The 24,163-nt window shown below is 40.7% G+C and overlaps 1 protein-coding gene across 1 annotated transcript; it reads right to left on the minus strand.

Moving 5' to 3' along the window:
• Positions 1–776: 776 nt before the first annotated feature.
• Positions 777–15,244, minus strand: nt5c1bb (5'-nucleotidase, cytosolic IB b). The gene is made up of 6 exons (XM_067417253.1): positions 14,984–15,244; positions 14,728–14,895; positions 10,142–10,271; positions 9,545–9,667; positions 9,133–9,317; positions 777–2,085 (listed from the first exon to the last, which is right to left on the minus strand). The coding sequence occupies exons 1-6, from the start codon at positions 15,104–15,106 to the stop codon at positions 1,720–1,722; spliced, it is 1,095 nt and encodes a 364-aa protein (XP_067273354.1). The 5' UTR covers positions 15,107–15,244; the 3' UTR covers positions 777–1,719.
• Positions 15,245–24,163: the final 8,919 nt, after the last annotated feature.

A 24,163-nucleotide genomic window follows, 5' to 3' on the forward strand; every position in this document is an offset into this window, starting at 1 on the left:
TCAGTTTAATGTCCCGCTGCCCATTTAGATTCTATCAATGTAAAAAAATGGATTGAACCATAAATCTAAGCTAAAATGTTTACTTGACATGAAAAAATTAAAAAAATTAAGCTATTTCAATGAGAAAATACACATTAAACGAACAACACTAAAGTTATACTTTTTTCAGTGCATGAAGCGGCATCAATGTACCGCGAGAGCTGTGCTGGGACAAAACTGACTTTTGGCCGTCAGGCAATGGCGGCGGGCCTTTTTTGAGCATCAGTCGGCTAAGGTTTTTCGGTGTGTTCTGGACGTTGCTCGCTTTTATCATACATTGATAAATGCGAGCAAAGACATCAAGATGGTACAGAGAGAAGGTTATAATTTTACGTCATCTACCTGAGCAAATGCACAAATATTTTCAGAATATGAGCTGACTGGAATTAAGAAAGTGATTTTGATATTTAAAATGGTAAGCAAGTGCCGTTTTGTTTCCGATTTGTTTATCTGCAGTGTTTTCGATTTCAGTTTTTGAATGATGAAAATAGACTATTGACACCTGCTGATATAGACAGATATTTGTACACATGCTAGTTGACAGTCGCCTTCTTCCTTTTGGTCTGTTCAAGCATACTTTTTGGCCGAGACGCAGAACATAACAAGCAAAATAGACATTAACTACAGTGGAAGATTTGCAGCCAATAATGACTTACATTTTCCAAAATTGTTATGGATGACTTGTATGGTTTTCTTGCAGCTGGTCACAATTGATGTATAGAAAAGAGCAGCAGAACCATGTTTCAAAGGCTTTATTTAGTTATCTGAATTACAAGTAAAGAATTAAATTGTATCCAGCAGCCTAAAACAAAACCAATGTAATTGAATTAAACTGCCTTATCACATCTGTAAACACATAAAAATAGCAGTGCATTTTTATCTGGAGTTTAAGAGCTTATACAGACATCACATAACTTCTTTACAAAATGATTATGAAATTCAGTGACATTCAACAACCCTAAAATCCATGAATAGTGTTTTGATCATTTTAATTTAAATGGAGATATCAGCACATTGTGTAATTGCATTTGCAAAACAAGCATTATGTGGAAAGCAAATTATTAACCCTGGAGAACACTGATGAGAACATATTACAGTAAATGTTTGCAAACATAAAGCATCATAATAGGCAGATGATCAGCCTGAATGGCAAAACTCTTCACTTTAATAAATTCTAAAGAGAACAAATACATTTCAAAATTATCCTGTTAAGTGCTTAATTTTCTATTTTTAAAATAGCTCCTATTATTAATATTGGAAGCAAACCTTGTAGTTATATGCACCCCAATAAAAAAGTTAAACTTTTGGAATAAAAAACATTTTCAAAAAAATTCTTAAACATCCCATATAAATATATCATAGGTAGATATATAAAAAACGATATAAAGAATTATAAGATAGATAGATAGATAGATAGATAGATAGATAGATAGATAGATAGATAGATAGATAGATAGATAGATAGATAGATAGATAGATAGATGGATTAATAATCCAGCATTATTCATAATAAATTTAAAAACAAGTTTTGTGCGAGCAAAAATATATGTTCAGAAAACATATTTCTACACTGTTTACAAGAACAAAGCAGTTTCTCTGACATTTTCCCTTACATTTCATGTAACAAGGGTAGATATTTTCACCTAAACAATATAAACTATAATGAACTCCCTCATCATTTTATTTCTGCTGCTTTTCTGGTTCAATCAGTTTCCCTTTGTTATATTTCTGTCCTATCCCATATGGCACGTGGGCAGAAATAGTGCCCATCTCCTTGGCCCCTTCAATGTGGAACATCTGATCATCAAAGAATATGTGAGGGCGAATCTTCTCCAGCAGGGGCCCTTTAGGGGCCCCAGCAAGGAACAAAGCCTCATCGATCTCAAGGCCCCAGCTTCTGAGCGTCTTCAGCACACGGGCCCCAGAGCTGGCCGCACTTCTGGCTGTCACCAAGAATGTACGGATAGGGCAGTTAAGTCGCTCGTTCTTAGCGTAGAATTTCCTCTGGAGCTTCCCTAGAGCCTCCAGAAAGCACTTAAGAGGACCCTGAACATGAAAAAGAGGGGAGCAGCATGTCAGCCAATGGGATTAGAAAGAACCTGAAAATCTATTATTGGCAGCTGTCTATGCTGGAACAGATGCAGCAGTGTGTATAAGAGTCTTAACCCTTAAACGTATACTTTTGGGCTTTATTTCCCGGGGACATCATTCACCCTCCCCCTCATTAATTTTTTTAACCTTCTTAATAATACTCATTATAAACAATATAATAAGAAAAAAATATATATTATAAAATAATATTTTCTAATAATTTTCTTGGAAAAAGTTAAGGGCTCCTAGTAGGGGTGACCCCGAATAGTCGAAGATTCGATGCATCGATATGCGGAGCCTGATTCGACCACCGATCTCAAGGTCGAATCTTCGCGGGTGTTATGAAACGAGGATCATACCATTTTGGCAATATGGGGGTGCTCAATATTTTAAAGACGTGTAACGGCGCTGAGCTGAGCTGAGCATCGGTGTGCGACCCCTTTAAGGGCGCTGAGCTTCGCACCGCGCCTTTAAAATTAGAACACGTTCAATGAGTGTACACACACCAGCGGCAGCATTCAGTGCCTGTCCGCAGCCACTGAGGAAGTTGTTTAAAATCCTGCTGCACCACAGAGCGCTTTCGCTAATCAGCTAATCTGTCAGTCAATTCAAAATTGAGCTCGCGTTTATATAATGTGCGCGTCAGGTGGCGGTGTGAGTGAGATCCTGAGGCGCGGGGCTGAGCTTCGCGTACGTCTTCACCCGCTTAAGGCACAATCGGCTTCAGAACGTGCATGCAAACGCACACAAAGTGTTCTTTTCCTCTCTGGGCAGGTATTTTTTTAGGTTTATTTATCAAAATGTTCTTTTATATATTTGTGTGAGGTTCTGTATTTCGATCGCGGCTTTAACATGTTATGAGAAAACGGTTTATTAATGTTTATCTACCACATTACCTTTTAGGCTATTTAAACCTAAATAAGAAAGCCATTGTCAGTTCGTCTGTCAGTTTTGTTCGCTTTATTAAAAGTTGTTGCTGTGTGCAGTGTGTACAGGAACATAAAAATAGTGATACCCTTCTGCTGACAGTGTCGTGCCCCTCCCAACCCATTCACACACACAGATGATTCGACTATCAGTCGACCATAGAGAGATTCGACAATTCTGATTCGATTGTCTAAATCCTTAGTCGAGGACAGCCCTAGCTCCTAGTGCCCCTAGCTCTGTGTCACACAGTACACTGCAGAATAAAGCTCACATAGATGGATAACTCTCTGAAAATCTCGTCTTTAATACATTCTTACTCAGAAGAACTCAGAAGAACTTAAGTCAAGTCAGTGGTGTTTTGGTGACCTGAAAACGCAAACTTCTAAAAACGGGTTTCAAAGTGCAAGTTTTTTTTTTTTTAAATGATACCCTTATCAAGACTACAACTCAAACTCGTTGTTGTGCTCCTCAAACCATCCCTGAACCATTTTTGCTTTGTTGCAGGTCACATTATCCTCCTGAAAGAGGCCTCAGCCACAGGGGAATACTGTTTCCCTGAAAGGGTGTACATGGCCTGCAACAATGCTTAGGTAGGGGGTACGTGTCAAAGAAACATCCACATGGACTGCAGGACCCAAGCCAAGAACATTGCCCAAAGGATCACACTGCCTACCCTGGCTTGCCTTCTTCCAATAGTGCATCCTGGTGCCATGTGTTCTTTAAGTAAGCAACACATATACACACGGCCATCCACATGATGTAAAAGATAACATGATTCATTAGACCAGACCACCTTCTTCTATTGCTCCATAGTCCAGTTCTGATGCTCATGTGCCCACTGTTGGCACTTTGGCAATGGACAGGGGTCAGCATGGGCACCCTGAATGGTCCCTGCACCCTGCATCCCCATACACAACAAACTATGATGTACAGTGTACACTCTAGAAGAAAAGGTTCTAGGTTCTATCGGCACTACGTATTTGGAACCCTTTTTAAGTGCCAAAAGGTTGTTGTCATTATAGAACCTTTTAAGCATAAAAGGTTCTTTGGAGTTGACTCTAAAGACTGCTATTGTTTTTTAAAGCTACACTGTGTAACTTTTTTAGTTTATTCTTAGCTAAAGACAATTAGTTCTTTCAAAAATATATGTGCTCATTAATGTATATTTACTTCTTTCGAGTAATAAAGTATTCTCGTAAGTTTATAATATGCCACTGTAAATACATACGGGTGAGGGGTTCGAATGCTGGTCGCCATGTTGGCCCTCCATCTTGAAAGTACATTAGTACATTAGCCGTAGGGACATACCCGTAAATTCAAGCTTTGCCTTTCGCGTTTTAACACTCGATGGCACCGTGTCGAATGTGAAGAAGGGGATTGCCAGGTTAATCTTGGACTAAATTGGCCACCGTAGGAGTTAAAACGAAATCAGAATTGAGAGGAACAGAAACTATTATTCACTGGATGGTCATATACCTTTACACCGCTAGATGGGCGAAAATATCACACAGTGTAGCTTTAACCTTTTTAGCATAAAAGGTTCTTTGGAGTTGAACTATATAATAATGACAAGAAAGAACTTAAAAAAACTTTTTGGGCACATAAAAATGGTTCTAAATAGGAACTTTTAGGGGTTGCAAATACGTAGAGTTGATAGAACCTATTAAGGTTCTATATAGAACCTTTTCTTCTAAGAGTGTATGGCCCCACTCTATATTAGGTGGCCTTAAGTACTACAGTCCCTGACAAAAGTCTTCTCGCTTGTGTACAAATTGACCTAAAGTGCCGCTGAAATATATTTCTAATCAAGATTTTTTTACAAGAAATGGCTCATTTTAATCCCACCAGCTTTTGTGATAATGTTTCAGTGAAAAACTAAACTTTCAAAAAGTATTCTAATATTCACAGCTTGGTAAAGCCCATTGAGTAAATTTTTGCAAAGACATAAGTGTTGTCACCTTGTCATATGAGCTTCACCTGTGACTAATAATGGATCAATTAGGTCTCAAGTGTGTATAAAATGAACCCCAGTACACTAGACCTTCACATCAACAGCAACTAGACCTCTGCAAACATGCCTAAGATTCACCCTGAGACTAAAGTTTTGATTATCAAGAGGCTGAAGACCAGATCCACTGCTGATGTGGCAGACACCTTCAATGTGTCTCAGCGTCAAGTACAGAGGATAAAAAAAAAGATTTGAAGAGACTGGAAACGTTTTTGACAAGCCCAGGTCAGGCAGACCCCGCAAGACAACTGCTCGAGAGGACCGTTTGTTGGCTCGAAAATTCAAGGCCAGCCCATTTTCCACTGCAGCAGAGCTCCACGAGACCTGGTCACCTGAAGTCCCTGTGTCAACCAGAACAGTTTGTCGGATTCTGTCTCGAAATGGCCTCCATGGTCGAATCAGTGCCCAGAAGCCAGCACTAAACAAAAGACAATTGAAAAACCGTGTGGCATTTGCCAAGGCCCGCAGCCTGCTAAAAGGATGGACGCAGGAAAAGTGGCAGAAGGTGGATTTTTCAGATGAATCTTCTGTTGAATTACACCACAGTCGCCACAAATATTGCAGGAGACCTACTCTTGCCGTGCAAAGGTAACTTCGTTTTTGGTCGAAAATGAGTTACTGACATTTTTGGGACATTCAAGACCTCCTTTATCATGTGGATAAATATCGTTAGTCAATTCTGTTGTTTTTTCGAGAAAATTATGGATTATCTTAACAGTAACTTCCAAAAGCCCAGGAGAAACCAAGGCAGAACACCGTAACAGCAGTTACCGCTCTTTGCCTTTGTTTTGGAACACTCAAACTGAGTTACAGTACTCTGCCTTTGTTTAGCCATGCGTCTAAATTAAGTTACGGTACCGACATGCAGTTATGGTGTCCCGCCTTTGTTTTACTGTCTATTAAAGTTTGCCGCGTTTAAGTTACGGTGTAGCCTGTGTACTGTCATACATGTTTTCATAATGCAGAATATTCACTCGGCGCTGTCAGGCAGTTTGGGGCTGCCCACTGCACGAGTGTGTGCACTCGAATGCCGTGACAGCGTGCGATCACGCATACAATCAGTAGAAACAGTTCGCAATTATATCCATATATCCTACCTTTTCTTGTAAACCCGATAAAATCCATGGCAATGAACGTCATCGGAGATGTTTAATCCACAAGCACTCTGAGAATTATTCCTACTTGTCATTTACAACAATCTAAAAGTTGTCTTTTTAGGCTAGGCGATTTTCATTCAAAGATGTAAAAGTAATTAAGCTATGTAGCCTATTGTATCATTTTTTTACTAGATAAAAACATTAAAAACATATTGCAATAAATAATTACTCTGTTACTCCTATGAATGGGCAATCCGATCTAGTCAGTGCTGTCATTAGAGTGTGATAGCCAAACTTAACCCTTGATTAACCAGCGGCACTATTTGCTATTTATCTTATTCCAATCCCATGCATTTTTACATTATTTGTTATTTGTTCTATTTTTTATATCTTTGCATTATATGTGCAAATGTTTAGTCATTAGAAATAATCTTATCTTGTTCATATAATTCAGTGTCACCTATCAACCTGTAAGTTTTGCTGCACACCAATGAAGATACTCTTTACAAGACGTATTGTGTCCTTAATAATGGCATCAGAATGCAACTAAAACACATGATAATAATAAGAAGATGGCTTTGCCATGATCATTAGATTTTATACAGGTGTTACTATATTGATTTTGTAAATGGTGATCAGCATCCAAATATTGATAATATTGAAGTTACTGCCTTTTGCCTTGGCATGACTCCACGTGTTTTGCAGACAATACAAAGGCAGAGTGCCGTAACTTCAAAATAGGGGTCAAAAGTCAAGTTTAAGTTAAAAAAAAGTGTATGTAGATAATTTTCATTACTAAAACATCTAAATGCCAGATTTCCAGTGTCCTACCTATAACTAATTTGGCTGGACAACAAAAAATCTTTAAAGTCATTTTTCTCAGTTCCACACTCCAGTGAGTTAAGGTCTTTTGCCTTTGTAGGGTAGTACTGGTCCCCGAATGGATCCGAGATTCACCCAGAAAACAGTGAAGTTTGGTGGCGGAAAAATCATGGTCTGGGTTACATCCAGTATGGGGGTGTGCGAGAGATCTGCAGGGTGGAAGGCAACAACAATAGTCTAAAATACCAAGAAATCTTAGCTACCTCTTATATTCCCAACCATAAAAGAGGCCAAATTCTGCAGCAGGACGGTGCTCCATCGCATACTTCCATCTCCACATCAAAGTTCCTCAAGGCAAAGAAGATCAAGATGCTCCAGAATTGGCCAGCCCAGTCACCAGACATGAACATCATTGAGCATATGTGGGGTAGGATGAAAGAGGATGCATGGAAGACGAAACCAAAGAATATTGATGAACTCTGGGAGGCATGCAAGACTGCTTTCTTAGCTATTCCTGATGACTTCATCAATAAATTGTATGAATCCTTGCCAAACCGCATGGATGCAGTCCTTCAAGCTCATGGAAGTCATACAAGATATTAAATTTGGATCTCACAGCACCACAACTTAATTTGCTTACATATTTTTGTATTTGCAGTAAATTTGTTCCATTTCTGTATAGGCAACAAAACTTTTGTCTTGCCAAAATTTGACCTTTCTGTCTTGATTTGATTAAATGATAAATATTTTTCCTGTGAAAATTATTTATTTCAGTGCATTAAACATCATTTGGGAGGGTTTTAGCTTTTCATATGAGCTATTTCTAACACCAATGAATTAATTAAAAGTCAGGTTAATATCAGGTATTTCTAGAAAATAGATAAGCGACAAGACTTTTGTCAGGGAGTGTATGTACTTACATCAAAAAATAAGTACAATGTACTTACTGTGTTCAAATTGTATTGCAAAGCACTTTTGCTGATATTGAGGTGGATACAGGTATGGTGGTGTGGGTCAGTTTAAGGGTAGGGTTAGGTGTAAGGGAAGTGCCAACTGTGTAATTACAAATGTAACTACAGCAATTAATTACAGGCGTAATTACAAGCAGGAATTTTTATATGTAAGTACAATGTAAAAACATGTATGTACACAATAAGTGCATTGTATCAAATAATTAATTACAATGTTAGTACATAGTAGTTAAGGCCACCTAACATAAAGTGGGTCCGAGTGTATTCTGACTAGCCTGACAAGCCAGACACACATCAAGATGTTTGGTCTCGAAACTCACCAAATGACAGCGCAATCCGAGGGGCAGGATAAACAATTGTCTTTCAAACTCCCTCTGCACGTGATAGGATAGCGCTACACCAACCAGAGCAACGTGAAGCAGAGCTCGTTGATAGATTAAACATTCGCTGTATCCGGTAGGCAAAACTCCGAACACATCTTGCCTTTTTAAGAATGACTTCAGTACGGTTCTTTTTTCTTTTCTCAGAGAAAAGCTTAACTCCAAGTCTTCCAGAGTCACGACCAAAGCTGATTCGACCGCAGTTAACCAGCTTCTGTGTTTACTAGTAATACACAAGCGCATCTTGGTCGTCATTATGTTAAGCCCAGTCTACCGACTCTATACACGATGTGATTGGCCTGACCAGAGTTTGGCGTTTACAGCTCAGAAGTGTATTGAGAGTTGCTAGACGATACTCGCGGCAGATTAGATTTGTGCTGCTAGGGTGCGTCTAGATTTCTAGGCTATATTCGGACACCTTTCCATCAGAACCATAACTTCTTAAACAATTTGAGCTACAGTAGTTTGTTTGATTGGACCATACGGGCCAGCCTTCTTTCCCCATGTGTATGAATGAGCCTTGGCCCTGTCACCCCCCCAAACATCACAATTTGGCCCTTGTAAAACTTGCTCAAATCCTTATACTTGCCCATTTTTCCTGATTCTAACACATCAACATTGAGAGCAAAATGTTCACTTGCTCCCTAATATATCCCAACAGTAACAGGTGCTGTGATGAAGAGATAATCAGTGTTATTCACTTCACCTCATAATGTTATGCCTGATCGGTGTAGATGCCATGTACAGTATAAAAGAACTGTCATATGTTCCACGTCTAGTCGAAATACCTGACATACCTGTGCAAGCGGTTTATTCTCATTCAGTTTTTCATGCTCGAAGAACGTGTCTAGCCCATGCTGTTTCACAATGATCTCAGACTCATCAGAGAAGAGCACAGCGTCCCCATCGAAGGCCACACGCAGCTGAGTCTCAGACCGCTGAGTCTCCATATCAGGCTTGAACATAACGGCAGCCGCTATACCTATTACAATCAACAAAATATTGCATCAGCCCCTTTAATGCAAAGTAAAAAACACTGACTACTAATATAAGTGAAACATTCAAAGAAACCATCATTACTGTAAATGTACTGTAAATCTTTGATTTAGCTTGATCTAAACATGGGGAAACTTCCGACAATTTACAGGGTAAATTCAAAATGCATATGGTACTTGTTCCATTACAGTTGTGTGTTTGTCATCAATTCACCTTCCTCAATGGCCTCGTTAACTTTCTTGGAGTCTTTTGAGAGGTAAAGGTTCGTCATGTAGGCCTTGAGGTAGCCAATCGGGCTCTGACCTCCAGTCATGCAGAATCGCTCTATTGTCAGATCTGTAAGAGGGGAAATTCCATATTAACATTTAGCTACTGGCTACATTATCTTCTAGTAGAATTTCATTGTAGTCCACAGTGCATTATTGACTGTATATTTTCCTTTGTTTCTATGTTGAGTAACACTTTATTTTACAATGTCCTTGTTACTTATGTTACATTTACTTACCATAGTAATAACAGTTAATTATGCTTTATTACATGCAACTAACCCTCAATCAAACCCTCAATCTTACCCTAACCCTATAATAAGTACATGTACTTAATTGTTTTTACTTAGCACTTAAATATATAATTACACTGTAACAATGATACCTTAAAATAAAAGGTATCAAATAAAATTGTAATTTTAAAATAAAATTGTACTGTTTAATGATGGCTCTATTTCACAACGACAAACTCATTGTATGTGCAAACTGAAAACAAGCTTACGTAACATCCAGACCAGAATGCAGCGAGAAATTGCACACCTACCATAGTGATTTATGCTGTTAATGAGTCGCACCCCAACTTGGGCGTGATTATTAGTCATGAGAACGATGTCAAACAGCTCTTCACTGTCCGGATAGAGCTTCCTCAGCCGTTCATTTACAGTCATCAGTGCCTGTGTGCACATTACAAGGAAATAATGTCTTGTTTTCATAAGCAAGAAAATATCTATGTGTAAAATTTATTCTGGAAAATCTTTATTAACAATGTGACATAAATGAACAGTAGCATGATCCAGCAATACCTGAGGCTGCAGTTCTAGGACCCTAGTTTTTTTTTTTTTTTTTGTATGTACTAGCAGTTTATACAATTTCATAGCACTTACTATTTCTTAAAGGTAGGGTAGGCAATTTTTTTCATAAACACTTTTTGCTATTCTAGTTGAAATTATCTTCAAATCCTGATAGCAATCAATAACAGAAGTGGCCTAAATATTATAAAATGTACATACAGTGGGTACAGAAAGTATACAGACCCCTTTGAATTTTTCACCCTTTGTTATATTGCAGCCATTTCCTAAAATCATTTAAGTTTATTTGTTTCTCATCAATGTACACACAACACCCCATTTTGACAGAAAAACAGAATTGTTGACATTTTTGCAGATTTATAAAAAAAGAAAAATATCACATGGTCCTAAGTGATCACACCCTTTGCTGTGACACTCATATATTTAACTCAGGTGCTGTCCATTTCTTCTGATCATCCTTCAGATGGTTCTACACCTTCATTTGAGTCTAGCGGTGTTTGATTATACTGATTGGACTTGATAAGGAAAGCCGCACTCCTGTCTATATAAGAGTTTACAGCTCACAGTGCATGTCAGAGCAAATGAGAATCATGAGGTCAAAGGAACTGCCTGAAGAGTTCAGAGACAGAACTGTGGCAAAGCACAGATCTGGTCATGGTTACAAAAAAATTAAGGTTCCTAAGAGCACAGTGGCCTCCATAATCCTTAAATGGAAGACATTTGGGACGACCAGAACCCTTCCTAGAGCTGAGGAAATGAGCTATTGGGGGAGAAGAGCCTTGGTGAGAGAGGTAAAGAAGAACACAAAGATCACTGTGGCTGAACTCCAGAGATGCAGTCGGGAGATGGGAGAAAGTTGTAGAAAGTCAACCATCACTGCAGCAGCCCTCCACCAGTCGACCTTTATGGCAGAGTGGCCCGACGGAAGCCTCTCCTCAGTGCAAGACACATGAAAGCTTGCTAAAAAACACCTGAAGGACTCCAAGATGGTGAGAAATAAGATTCACAGGTCTGATGAGACCAAGACAGAATTTTTTGGCCTTAATTCTAAGCAGTATGTGTGGAGAAAACCAGGCACTGCTCATCACCTGTCCAATACAATCCCAACAGTGAAGCATGGTGGTGGCAGCATCTTGCTGTAGGGGTGTTTTTCAGCTACAGGGACATGACGACTGGTTGCAATCGAGGTAAAGATGAATGCGGCTGTGGCGAGGTGAACGAGCGAGGGACACGGGAGGAACGCAGGCGATGCGAAGGAGCATCACCTGGGAGTCACACCGGTCTCGAGTCCTCTCATGAGGGAGCTCGGAGGCATTTAAGGACGAGCGACACCAGTCCAGGACGAGAGAGGACCAGGCCTGGACTTTACGTTGAGTTTTGTTTATGTTTTGTTATGTGTGTGCCGGCAGTCGTCCATGATTTATTTAATAAAAGTTGTTGAATGTTCGCCGGTTCCCGCCTCCTTCCTTCCCATCTAAGAACGTTATTACAGCGGCCAAGTACAGGGATATCCTGGACGAAAAACTTCTCCAGAGTGCTCAAGACCTCAGACTGGGCAGAAGGTTCACCTTCCAACAGGACAATGACCCTAAGCACACTGCTTAAATAACGAAGGAGTGGCTTTACTACAACTCTGTTCATGAATGGCCCAGCCAGAGACCTGACTTAAACCCAATTGAGCATTTCTGGAGAGACCTGAAAATTTCTGTACACCAACGTTTACCATCCAACCTCAGAGAACTGGAGAGGATCTGCAAGGAGGAATGGCAGAGGATCCCCAAATCCAGGTGTGAAAAACTTTTTGCATCTTTCCCAATAAGACTCATGGCTGTATTAGATCAAAAGGGTGATTCTTCTAAATACTGAGCAAAGGGTCTGTATACCTAGGACCATGTGTTAGTTCAGTTTTTCTTTTTAATAAACCTGCAAAAATGTCCACAATTCTGTGTTTTTCTGTCAATATGAGGTGCTGTGTGTACATTAATGAGGAAAAATAACAAACGATTTTAGCTAATGGCTGCAATATAACAAAGAGTAAAAAATGTTAGGGGGTGTGAATACTTTTCGTAACCACTATATCGTCCATGTAACTAAAACCAAATTTTACAATGCTTGAAATGTCCCAATAAAGACGTCTGTTGGCATATGTTGCTGTTTGTTGAGTTTTTTAATAAGTTTGTCCATTGTAATGTCTTGTGTCATTTAGTGGCTTTCAAAAATAAATCTGCATTGTTTATCTTTTAGATCTATCATTCAAAAAATTTGCAAAAACCTAACCTTTTACTGAAGTAAAGGAATGGAAAGTTGGGGGGAAATACCATTATGAATTAAATGTTTTTCTCCAAAACATGTTGGCCATAATTATTGGCACCCCTAGAATTTTATAGTAAAATATCTCTGAAGTATATTCCATTAATATTATTATTTTTTTAGCACACCAATGTGACTAGGAACATGAAATGATCTAACTATGGAGCCTTTTTTCACAGAAGTATAAATATGAGTAAATACAAAGGCCAAATCCCCATTAATCATTCATCACATGAGTAAAATCAAAGAATATAGTTCTTATGTGCAGCAAAATATTGTCGACCTTCACAAAATAGAAAGTGGCTGTAAGAAAATAGCCAAAGCATTGAAAATGCCCATTTCCACCATTATGGAAATAATTAAGAAGTTCCAATCAATTTAAGACATTACGAATCTGCCTGGAAGAGGACATGTGTCTATATCGTCCTAATGCACGGTGAGGAGGAGAGTTTGAGTGGACAAAGACTCTCCAATAATCATAGCTGGAGAATTGCAGAGATTAGCGATCAGAGATTAGAGATCAGAGTCCTGGGGCCAGAAAGAAAATCAAACAATCCATACATAACCACATGTTGTTTGGGAGGGTTTTAAGTAAAATCCCTCTTGCTCATCCAGAAACAAACTACAGCATATTCCGTTGTCAGATATGACTGGAAATTCAAAAGGGACCTGGTTCTGTGGTCAGATGAAACTATATGAAGAGCTTTTTGGCAGCAAACCCACCAGATGTGTTAGGTGCAAACAGGGATAAAAAGTACCCCATGTCCATGGTTAAAAATACAGCTGGATCTTTTATGTTATGGGCCTTTTTTTTGTTTGTTTTTTTGCAGGAGGCCCCGGACATCTTGTTCAGATACATGGAATCATGGATTCTAGCAAATAACAACAGATACAAAATCTAAACACTGACCACCTCTGCTAGAACTCTTATAATGGACCGTATTTGGATATTCCATCAGGACAATGATCCAAAACAAACATCAAAATCAATACACAAATGTGTCACTGAGCACAAAAGGAAGCTTCTGCCATGACCATCCTAGTCTCCTGACCTGAACCCTATAGAAAATGAGTGGAGTGAACTGAAGAAAAGAAGCGCCAACAAGGAGCTGGGAATCTGAAGGATCTGCAAAGATTCTGTATGAAGGAATGTTCTCTGATCTCTTGTCAGGTGTTCTCCAAACTCATCAGGCATTAAAGAAAGACTCAGAGCTGTTATCTTGGCGAAACAGGTTGCAAAAAGTATTTAATAAAAGGATGCCAATAATTATGGCCAACATATTTTTGGAGAAAAGCAATTATTTCATAATGTGATTTACCCCCCGGGTTCAATTATCGTTTTACTAAAATGAAAGGTTAGATTTTTTGAAAGTGATTTGTTTTTTAATAAAATATCAACAATGCAGATTTATTTTTACAGACATATTTGATCATTTTTTTACCAGGGGTGCCCATCGTTCTGACCACAACTGGTTATATAATTTGTTTTAAATTCTAACAGAAACTTTTATTACTTTATAAGTATTAAGATTATTTGTTAAACTTAACTAATTTATGCTGAACATACAAGTAGTTTGCATTTTTTCCAGTTTTTCCTATTCCTCGGTAAACTTAAAATGCTTTTCATGCTTTTTTCAATCAAATGGGACATCATTTCCAAAAGGTTTTCTAGGTGTTGATGAGCTGTTTGGTCGAGAACTGCTCGGACTGGGTCAGAGTCGAAAAGTAATAATTTTAACGATTAATGTGAACGGAATTAATCAAGTCATTATAATAATAATAATAATAATAAATAAAAAATAATAAAAAATAAAAACATTCTCAGAGTTAGAGCGTAGGTGTCAATAGGCTAGATTGGGGTGTGACAGGGTGTGACAGAGAATTATGCAACCATAGTAAAATAATAATAGTAGCCTATTTAATAATAATAATAATAATAATAATAATAATAATAATAATAATAATAATAATAATAATAATATGTGGAAAAATAATTAAGTGTTATGCTCACTTTAACGAAAGGAAAAGCAACTCCTGGTTTCAGTGGCTCACTCTCGTGCTCTTCCTGATGTTGAACATACTTCTCCAGTCCTTCTTTCTCATATATCTTCCTTTCCGCCATCATATCAAACAATGCTCGGGAAGAAACTGCGATAGTAACTGCATATTTTGGCTTGGGCTGTTAAAAGACATGTCCACATTATTAATAGCTGCACCTAGTACTATGAAAACGTAACGCCTTGAACTTGACAGAATAGCCTACTCACGGGTCTCGGTTTCGTTGATTTTAAGCTTTCAAAGTGCGCTTTAGCAGCAGCCCAGTCCTTTTCCTCTGCGTTAGCTTCCTTTTTGTCCGTGGAAGTAGCTACTTTTGGATTAATTTCGCTCATTGTTTCTTATTAAACGTTCTGATAATGTTAGTGTGCGTGATGAACTTCCTATTTGTCAGGGCTGGATGTCAGACATCGCGGAAATGTAAAGGAGTTTGATGCTGAGGAGGAGGAGTTCCTTTTGACGTAGGACGTTTACTTTCACTCACAGCGATTTTTCCGAGATCCACAGCCAGGCATCTGTATTGACTGTGAACAAATGCATTTGCAACATAACATAACACAACATAACATAGCATAACATAGTATAAAACCCAGGGTCTGTCCCAATACCCACACTTGTGTTTTTTTTGTGTGTGTGTTTTTTTGTATACATACACATAGCCTACAGAAGAGAGAAAAACAAGAACAAAACAAAAATTAAGAGAAAGAAAATAGTAATAAAGAGTTGTAGTAGTAGTAGTAGTTATTATTGATTATTATTATTATTATTATTATTATTATTATTATTATTATTATTATTATTATTATTATTTATTATTATTATATAACAACAATAGTAGCAGTATTGGTAACCATAATAATAGTAATTATAATAATAGTAATAGTAGTGGTAACATTTGTAATTTATATTAACAATAATAGTATTGTTTAAATAAAACAGTAATAAAAGTTCAAATATTTTAAAATAAAGTTGTTTTTTCTCCATGTTTTTATTTATTTTGATGCTCAGTATTGTAAACAATTAAAAATAAACTGTTAAATATCTCAAAATATTAGTATGTAACAGATTTTATGGAATATTGCAGCATTTTCAGTTAATTATTTATCATTATTATTTTTAAAATCCCTGTGCTCTTATAATCATCACTCAAATTTAAGGTACGTTTCCATGAAAATCATACTAAAAACAGATGACAATGTTGTCAAAATGATATTTAATGTGGTGTACTGAAAAGTAACTAAATAAACCAGCAGTGAATCATACAAGTCTCCTTAAATCTGATGCAGAAAAACCAAAGAAGACTATTATAAGAATAAATGAATAAGGTATCTTAAAAACAGGCATACTTTTGTAGTCACTGGGTTCCTTACAGTCATTGAAAACCTGTACATATCGTGTCATTTGAAAATTCTGTTTTCAGGCCAGACAAATTTATAAAAATGTTAAAGGTGCACTATGCAGCTTTTGTCCACTGGAGGGCGCCTATGCAAAACAAATGCGTAGTTTGATGACGCAACGTGTGAGCGCAGCATCTTGGGAGATGTGGTCTCATCACAGCCGGTGAAAAATAGGACTCGGGCAGAAATCACGTTCATGCATGCGGTTATTAACGTTACTGTAGTCTAAAGCAGAGCAGGACCGAGTGTTATGGACCTGAGCAAAGCTGCTGGAGCGATTGTTAAACAAATACCCGCCTTGCGAATACCGGGACTTTTATTATGACGGGACGGGACTCATTTGCCGGGCGCCTGCACAGATCCGCTCTTCCGGTTATGATTTTGAGGTAATGGAGCTCTGTTTATCATATTAGATACATTTAAGTGTGTTTAAAACGATGTTATGACGTTACTCCGTGGGTTCAGTTGTTCACACTGCTAAGAGTAAAGCGCTTCTGCCAAATAAAAGCCGAAATCGAGGGTAACGCAGATATGACGCAATTGACAGGCGACTCCCTCAAATGCAATGCTGCAACGTCCCTGTCCTTAGTTAAAATAGCAATTTTCTCACAATTTACAAATAGTTGGAAACATCTGGGATATTGTAGGTACTCAACTGAACAAAATATATAACACTGGCCTAGTGGTTTTTGGATATTTTACTGCAAAAATACTACATAGTTCACCTTTAACCCTGAAATGCATGAACCAGGAAACATGAATACATACCCTCACCTAAAGGATTATTAGGAACTAATACTGTGTTTGACCCTCTTTTGCCTTCAGAACTGCCTTAATTCTACGTGGCATTGATTTAACAAGGTGCTGAAAGCATTCTTTAGAAATGTTGGCCCATGTTGATAGGATAGCATCTTGCAGTTGATGGAGATTTGTGGGATGCACATCCAGGGGGCACGAAGCTCCCATTCCACCACAACCCATGGGGTCTTCTGCTGTTGTAGCCCATCCGCCTCAAGGTTGTGCGTGTTGTGGCTTCACTAATGCTTTGCTGAATACCTCGGTTGTTACAAGTGGTTATTTCAGTCAAAGTTGCTCTTCTATCAGCTTGAATCAGTCGGCCCATTCTCCTCTGACCCCTAGCATCAACAAGGCATTTTCGCCCACAAGACTTTTCCCTTTGCCTTTCCCTTTTCACGGTCATGTGTCACGTCACAGACAAGGGAAAATGGTGCGAGGACTCAAGTGCAGAAAATAATATATTTATTTATAACAAATAAAACAAACTCAAAACAAAACCCACGAGGGGGAAAAACACATAATAGAATAATAACATATAAACTTAAACAAACCAACAGAATCACGGGGAGGACGGAGGACGGAAGACGCAGACATTACACAAGGATCCAACACAGACTGACAAACACAAGGAGCTTATAAAGGGAACAAACAAGGCAGATAATGAGGGAGAACAGGTGGGGCAAATAAACCAATAATCAGATGACAAGGGGGAAGGATCTGACAATGACAGGAGCACATGCAAGACATGACAAAACCCACATGTGCGCACAAGACAGGACAGGCATGTGACATTACCCCCTCCTTAAGGAGCGGCTACCAGACGCTCCACTAGGGACAGGGATGGAAGAAACAGACCAGGGCGGGATGGGAGGGACTGACCAGAGTGGGACTGACCAGGGCGGGACGGGAGGGATCTGACCAGGGCGGCACGGGAGGGACAGACCAGGGCGGCACGGGAGGGACAGACCAGGGCGGCACGGGAGGGACAGACCAGGGCGGCACGGGAGGGACAGACCAGGGGGGCACGGGAGGGACAGGGGAAACAGACAAGGAAGGAACAGACAAGGGAGGGGTAAACAAGGGAGGAACGAGGAAAACAAAAAGTTCAGGAGGCCATGGTGGCACACAAAGTTCGAATGACCAGGGCGGCCCGCCGAGGTCGGGAGGCCCACCGAGTTCAGGTGGCCGGGGTGGCCCGCAGAGTTCAGGCGGCCAGGGCGGCATGGGTAGAGCAGGGCGCCAGGGAGGCGCGGTGAGAGCAGGACTCCTGGGTGGTGCGGTGAGTGCAGGGAGCACCAGGGAGGAGCGGTGAGAGCAGGACGCCTCAGCGGCGCACGGAGAGCAGGACGCCTCAGCGGCGCACGGAGAGCAGGACGCCTCAGCGGCGCACGGAGAGCAGGACGCCTCAGCGGCGCACGGAGAGCAGGGCGCCTCAGCGGCGCACGGAGAGCAGGGCGCCTCAGCGGCGCACGGAGAGCAGGGCGCCTCAGCGGCGCACGGAGAGCAGGGCGCCTCAGCGGCGCACGGAGAGCAGGGCGCCTCAGCGGCGCACGGAGAGCAGGGCGCCTCAGCGGCGCACGGAGAGCAGGGCGCCTCAGCGGCGCACGGAGAGCAGGGCGCCTCAGCGGCGCACGGAGAGCAGGGCGCCTCAGCGGCGCACGGAGAGCAGGGCGCCTCAGGGGCGCACGGAGAGCAGGGCGCCTCAGGGGCGCACGGAGAGCAGGGCGCCTCAGGGGCGCAGGGAGAGCAGGGCGCCTCAGCGGCGCAGGGAGAGCAGGGCGCCTCAGCGGCGCAGGGAGAGCAGGGCGCCTCAGCGGCGCAGGGAGAGCAGGGCGCCTCAGCGGCGCAGGCAGGGCGTTGGGGAAACTTCTCCAGTCCAGCAGTATCCACCGGCACTGGGACCACCGGAATACGATCTGCTGGCATTGGGACCACCGGAACATGATCTGCCGGAACTGGGACCACCGGAACACGATCCACCGGCACAGGGACCACCGGAACACGATCCACCGGCACAGGGACCACCGGAACACGATCCGCCGGAACTGAGACCACCGGCACACGATCCACCGGAACTGGGACCACCGGAACTGCCTCCGGGGCTTCGGATAAAGCCCTGTGCTCCTTCCACGCATGCAGGACTGCCACCACAAAGCATCCCATCACAGCCCTCCAGGCCGTTTCCGGACTCGGGACCACCGGAACGGAGTCCACCGGCACAGGGACCACCGGAACATGATCCACCGGCACAGGGACCACCGGAACACGATCCACCGGCACAGGGACCACCGGAACACGATCCACCGGCACAGGGACCACCGGAACACGATCCACCGGCACAGGGACCACCGGAACACGATCCACCGGCACAGGGACCACCGGAACACGATCCGCCGGCACTGGGACCACCGGAAGACGATCCACCGGCACAGGGACCACCGGAAGACGATCCACCGGCACAGGGACCACCGGAACACGATCCACCGGCACAGGGACCACCGGAACACGATCCACCGGCACTGGGACCACCGGAACACGATCCACCGGCACTGGGACCACCGGAACACGATCCACCGGCACTGGGACCACCGGAACACGATCCACCGGCACTGGGACCACCGGAACACGATCCACCGGCACTGGGACCACCGGAAACCGATCCACCGGCACTGGGACCACCGGAACACGATCCACCGGCACTGGGACCACCGGAACACGATCCACCGGCACTGGGACCACCGGAACACGATCCACCGGCACAGGGACCACCGGAACTGGGACCACCGGAGTTGTGGATGACACCCTGTGCTTCTCCCAAGCATGCAGGACTGCCACCACAAAGCCTCCCATAACAGCCCTCCAGGCCATGTCTGGACTCGGGATTCCCGGACTCGGGACCCCCGGAACTGGCACCGAGGGAGAACTTCTCTGCTGAGTCCTCATTGTATGGTTGGATCCTTCTGTCACGTCACAGACAAGGGAAAATGGTGCGAGGACTCAAGTGCAGAAAATAATATATTTATTTATAACAAATAAAACAAACTCAAAACAAAACCCACGAGGGGGAAAAACACATAATAGAATAATAACATATAAACTTAAACAAACCAACAGAATCACGGGGAGGACGGAGGACGGAAGACGCAGACATTACACAAGGATCCAACACAGACTGACAAACACAAGGAGCTTATAAAGGGAACAAACAAGGCAGATAATGAGGGAGAACAGGTGGGGCAAATAAACCAATAATCAGATGACAAGGGGGAAGGATCTGACAATGACAGGAGCACATGCAAGACATGACAAAACCCACATGTGCGCACAAGACAGGACAGGCATGTGACATCATGATTCAAGATTCGAATCGCGTGTCAAACTAGCAAATGTCACATGCCTGTCCTGTCTTGTGTGCACATGTGGGTTTTGTTATTCTGAGCATGTGCTCATGTGTCTGATCGCTCCCCCCTTTTTATCTGATTAGTGTTTGATTTCTCCCACCTGTTCCCTCTTGATTTCTTCCCTTTATAAGCGCTCTTGTGTTTGTCAGTCTGGGTCGTATCCTTGTTCTGTCTACGTCTCCTGTTTCCCCTTGTTGGTATGGTTTTCAGTTTATATATTTCCAGTTTATGTTTTTCCCCCGTCTTGGGTTTTGTTTATGTTTATTTTTGTAAATAAATCAATAATTTCTCCTTGCACCATTTTCTTTGTGTCCCCGACCGTGACAGCAAACTGCTGAAATCTCTTGACATTGGCGATATGAATTATGAATCAATCTGCTGATTGATTACCGTTTGATTCTGTATTTGAGGTTTGAAAACAAACGTGGAAGAGAAGAAAATGCTGAACAAATTCGTATTTTTTGTTATTTTTGGACCAAAATGTATTGTTGACGCTTCAAAAGAGTCTAACTAACCAACTGATATCTCATATGGACTACTTTGATGATGTTTTCATTACCTTCTGGACGTGAACAGCAAGTGGGCATACACTTATATTCATAGGACAGAAAGGCCTCGGACTAAATCTAATATCTTTAACTGTGTTCCAAGGATGAACGGAGGTCTTACGGGTGTGGAACAACATTGGGGTGAGTCATTAATGAAAGAAATGGCTTTAAATAATGTAAACAAATTAGTTATAAAAAGAATCACCCCCTCACACCCCCCTGAAGAGCAAAATTAGCCATATAGACCAAAATCACAATTTTGTACCAAACTATAAAAGTTTTTTTTTTCTGCTGTAAAGTTGGGCATTTTAACACAGGGCTCAATGAGATTCTGCTCCCTTTTGGAGCCAAAACAGACATGGCAGCAAGTCAAAATCAAATAGGAACATTCTGCTAAATGGTAAGGGCCCTGACTAATACTTAAGCACAAACCACAATCTTTTTCACTGCTAAAACAGTACAGACAATGTGTGAGCAGGCACATTCTGGGTACAATATGCTTGTACATTGCACTGCAAAAAAAAAAGCTCTTCTTAGTAATTTTGTCTTGTTTCTAGTCTGACTGAAATCTTGTTTCTTGTTTCCATCCCAAACAGAAATAAGATTATTTTTCTCACCCCATTGGCAGATAATTTTGCTTGTTTTAAGCAAGAACTTCATTTTGATTGGATTTTAAGGAAACAAGGACAAATATCTTATGTCATTTTACAAATAATATGACAACAGAACTTATTATTCATGGTTTTATTTTTTTAACTAAAAATTCACTTGGCCAGCATGTTCCTGCCCTGGTTTTTGCCCATTCCCTCCTTTTATTGATAAAATGACTACATGCCAGTGTGAACATCCTTACAGAGATCACATTATCAATCTCATTCACTAACCTTTCACTTCTCAACAGGTTGGAATGACCAAAATCTTATTTCATGATATGAGTAAATTAATATTTTTTAGTGTCATTTTATTATTTTAGATAATTTAAGATTTTATATTTTTTTATGCAAAAATGCTAATTACAAACAATATGACAAAAACAGTGTTTTTAAAGCTACATTAGGTCTATTTAAATAAATGTGTTTGATTAACATTAATCACACAGAATATAGACCTGCACGGATCAAATTACCTCAGCTGTAGGCTATGTTCACTAAAGGCATATCCGACTGTGTTTACCTGAATACTCGCCAGACAGATGTTTGACCATTCAAACCCAAACAATAATCCGCTATTCCGCTAAAGAACTGAATCGCGACCGCATGTTGCTGAAAGGTGTGTGTGTGTGTGTGTGTGTGTGTGTGTGTGTGTGTGTGTGTGTGTGGGCGCGCTTCAGTTCAGAGTCCCGCGCCGCGCTTTTTCTTCTCATGCGCGCATATTTCTGTTGCTTTCTTTATCATGCGCTGCGCGTATTTAGTATTAAGAATACAGCTAATGTTAGATGTCCTCCTTAAAGTAGGCTACGTATTAGGCCTACTAATAAAATTCCATATCGTACCGTTTGTAGTAGCAAGGTATCGCAATACTTTTCTAGTGCCGGTATATCGTGCAACACTAATTTGGACTGGAAACAAGAAAATAAAAAATCTAAATAAGAAGAGCATTTTTTGCAGTGTTGCCTCCCTGCAAGCTTGTATTACACACAGGACAAACATCATAAGAGGCCAAATAAAAATAAAAAATAAACACAAAAAAGCCCAAATTCCTCTGCCACTGCAGGACATAGGCCTATTTAACCAAAATTGCAAGCACACATACTAACTAAAATAATTCAACTAATATGGTCCCTCAGCAGGCCACATTGTGGAGGACACATGCATCCATTCATTTGTCTGTTCAGTTGATGTGTATGGATTTGTCCTGCGTTTATTGCAGTGTGCACTGTGCAGACGTGCAGGGTGTGTTATACAGACCTTTGAATGTGTATTCATCCTTTTGTTGTATAATTGATTCTGTGCTTTCCATCTTGTAGAGTCACTGTGTAACTTCAGTTTCGAAAGGAGCTGGTAGTTTACTTGAAAATTTGAAAAGTGACTGATCACATCTAAATTTTTAGTTGGCCAAATTGAATTTCTGTGAATTGATGCCATTTAATTGCACTGTATGTCCGACTGATTGCACCTTATCTTATCTATGCATCATCTTTTTATTCCTTTTATAACTGTTTCAGTTTAAGTTAAATATGATGAGTGAAAATTGGGTTTGATAGAAATAGCAAGTTTGACAAAAAAGTTTGAGTATGTGGAAATCTGTGGAAAGGTATGAGTGGAAATGGGTTTAACAAGAAGCTTCTTGAGTAAAAATCAGGGAATAGGGATTGAAATTAATGTTATGAACATGTTTGAGAAAGAAATGAATGAGAGGTGTTCTTATTATCCTTTAGGTGAGTATATATATATAAATGTAACAGAGGCCAGCTAGTAGTCAATCAACTTTATTTATATAGCGCTTTTACAATCACGATTGTGTCAAAGCAGCTTCACAGTAGTAGTTGCTGTGCGAGTAAACCTCACTCCTCTGACCTCAAGAGACGCTCTAGCCACTGGCGCTAGAGGTTGCAGCCTTTAGCCTCCTTGTTAGATCGTCTGACTCTCATGCCAGTGGACCAGAGTTTGAGTTCTTATGTGGAAAAACAGAAGGATTTACTGTAAACTGAAGGATTTTTTTATTTCAGAACATTAGTAGCCTATTTGAACCTTTTATTTATTTTATTTTTTTATTTATTTTTTATTTTACTGTTTTAATCAAAATAATTTATTATATGGCTCTTTGAATTGTCATTGGGTATGAAATGTGCTATGCAAATAAACTTGCCTTGCCTTGTCTGCATACTATGCAATTTGACTTATTAGAGGGTGAAAACAATGAAACAGGAGCATGGAGGCTTGATCTGAAAGTGTAACTTCTCAGATTTTTTTATACAAAAATAATTATTGTCCATTTGGTTTCCGTTTTCAATAAAAAATAATTATTGTCCATTTGGTTTCCTTTTCTTAAACATGCGAGACCCAACGGCATGTTTTGCTCACACCCAAATATAGGAAAATTTGACTAAAAATGACCTGTGGGGTAGTGTGCTATTTTGAGCTATTTTGAGACACCAGAGATATTAGGCTTGTGAAAAGGGCAACAGTCGGTTCCCTTAAACCATCCTTCGGTCAATTGTAAGTGTTAAGATTATGTATTGTGATTATGGCTCGTGTGTATGTTTGTCAGGCGTGCGCTGCATGCATCACTGTCCCAGTATATTCTCT

Source organism: Pseudorasbora parva, chromosome 15 (genome assembly GCF_024679245.1).
Source record: "Pseudorasbora parva isolate DD20220531a chromosome 15, ASM2467924v1, whole genome shotgun sequence".
NCBI classification, from domain to species: domain Eukaryota; kingdom Metazoa; phylum Chordata; class Actinopteri; order Cypriniformes; family Gobionidae; genus Pseudorasbora; species Pseudorasbora parva.

What these genes read in the sequence shown, in the direction of transcription:
- nt5c1bb (XM_067417253.1), bottom strand. Translation starts at nt 15,106, where the DNA reads ATGAGCGAAATTAATCCAAAAGTAGCTACTTCCACGGACAAAAAGGAA. An exon ending in TTGCTTTTCCTTTCGTTAAA is followed by an intron (nt 10,272 to 14,727) that starts GTGAGCATAACA and finishes ATGTGCACACAG; the next exon opens with GCACTGATGACTGTAAATGA. An exon ending in TAACAGCATAAATCACTATG is followed by an intron (nt 9,668 to 10,141) that starts GTAGGTGTGCAA and finishes CCCCTCTTACAG; the next exon opens with ATCTGACAATAGAGCGATTC.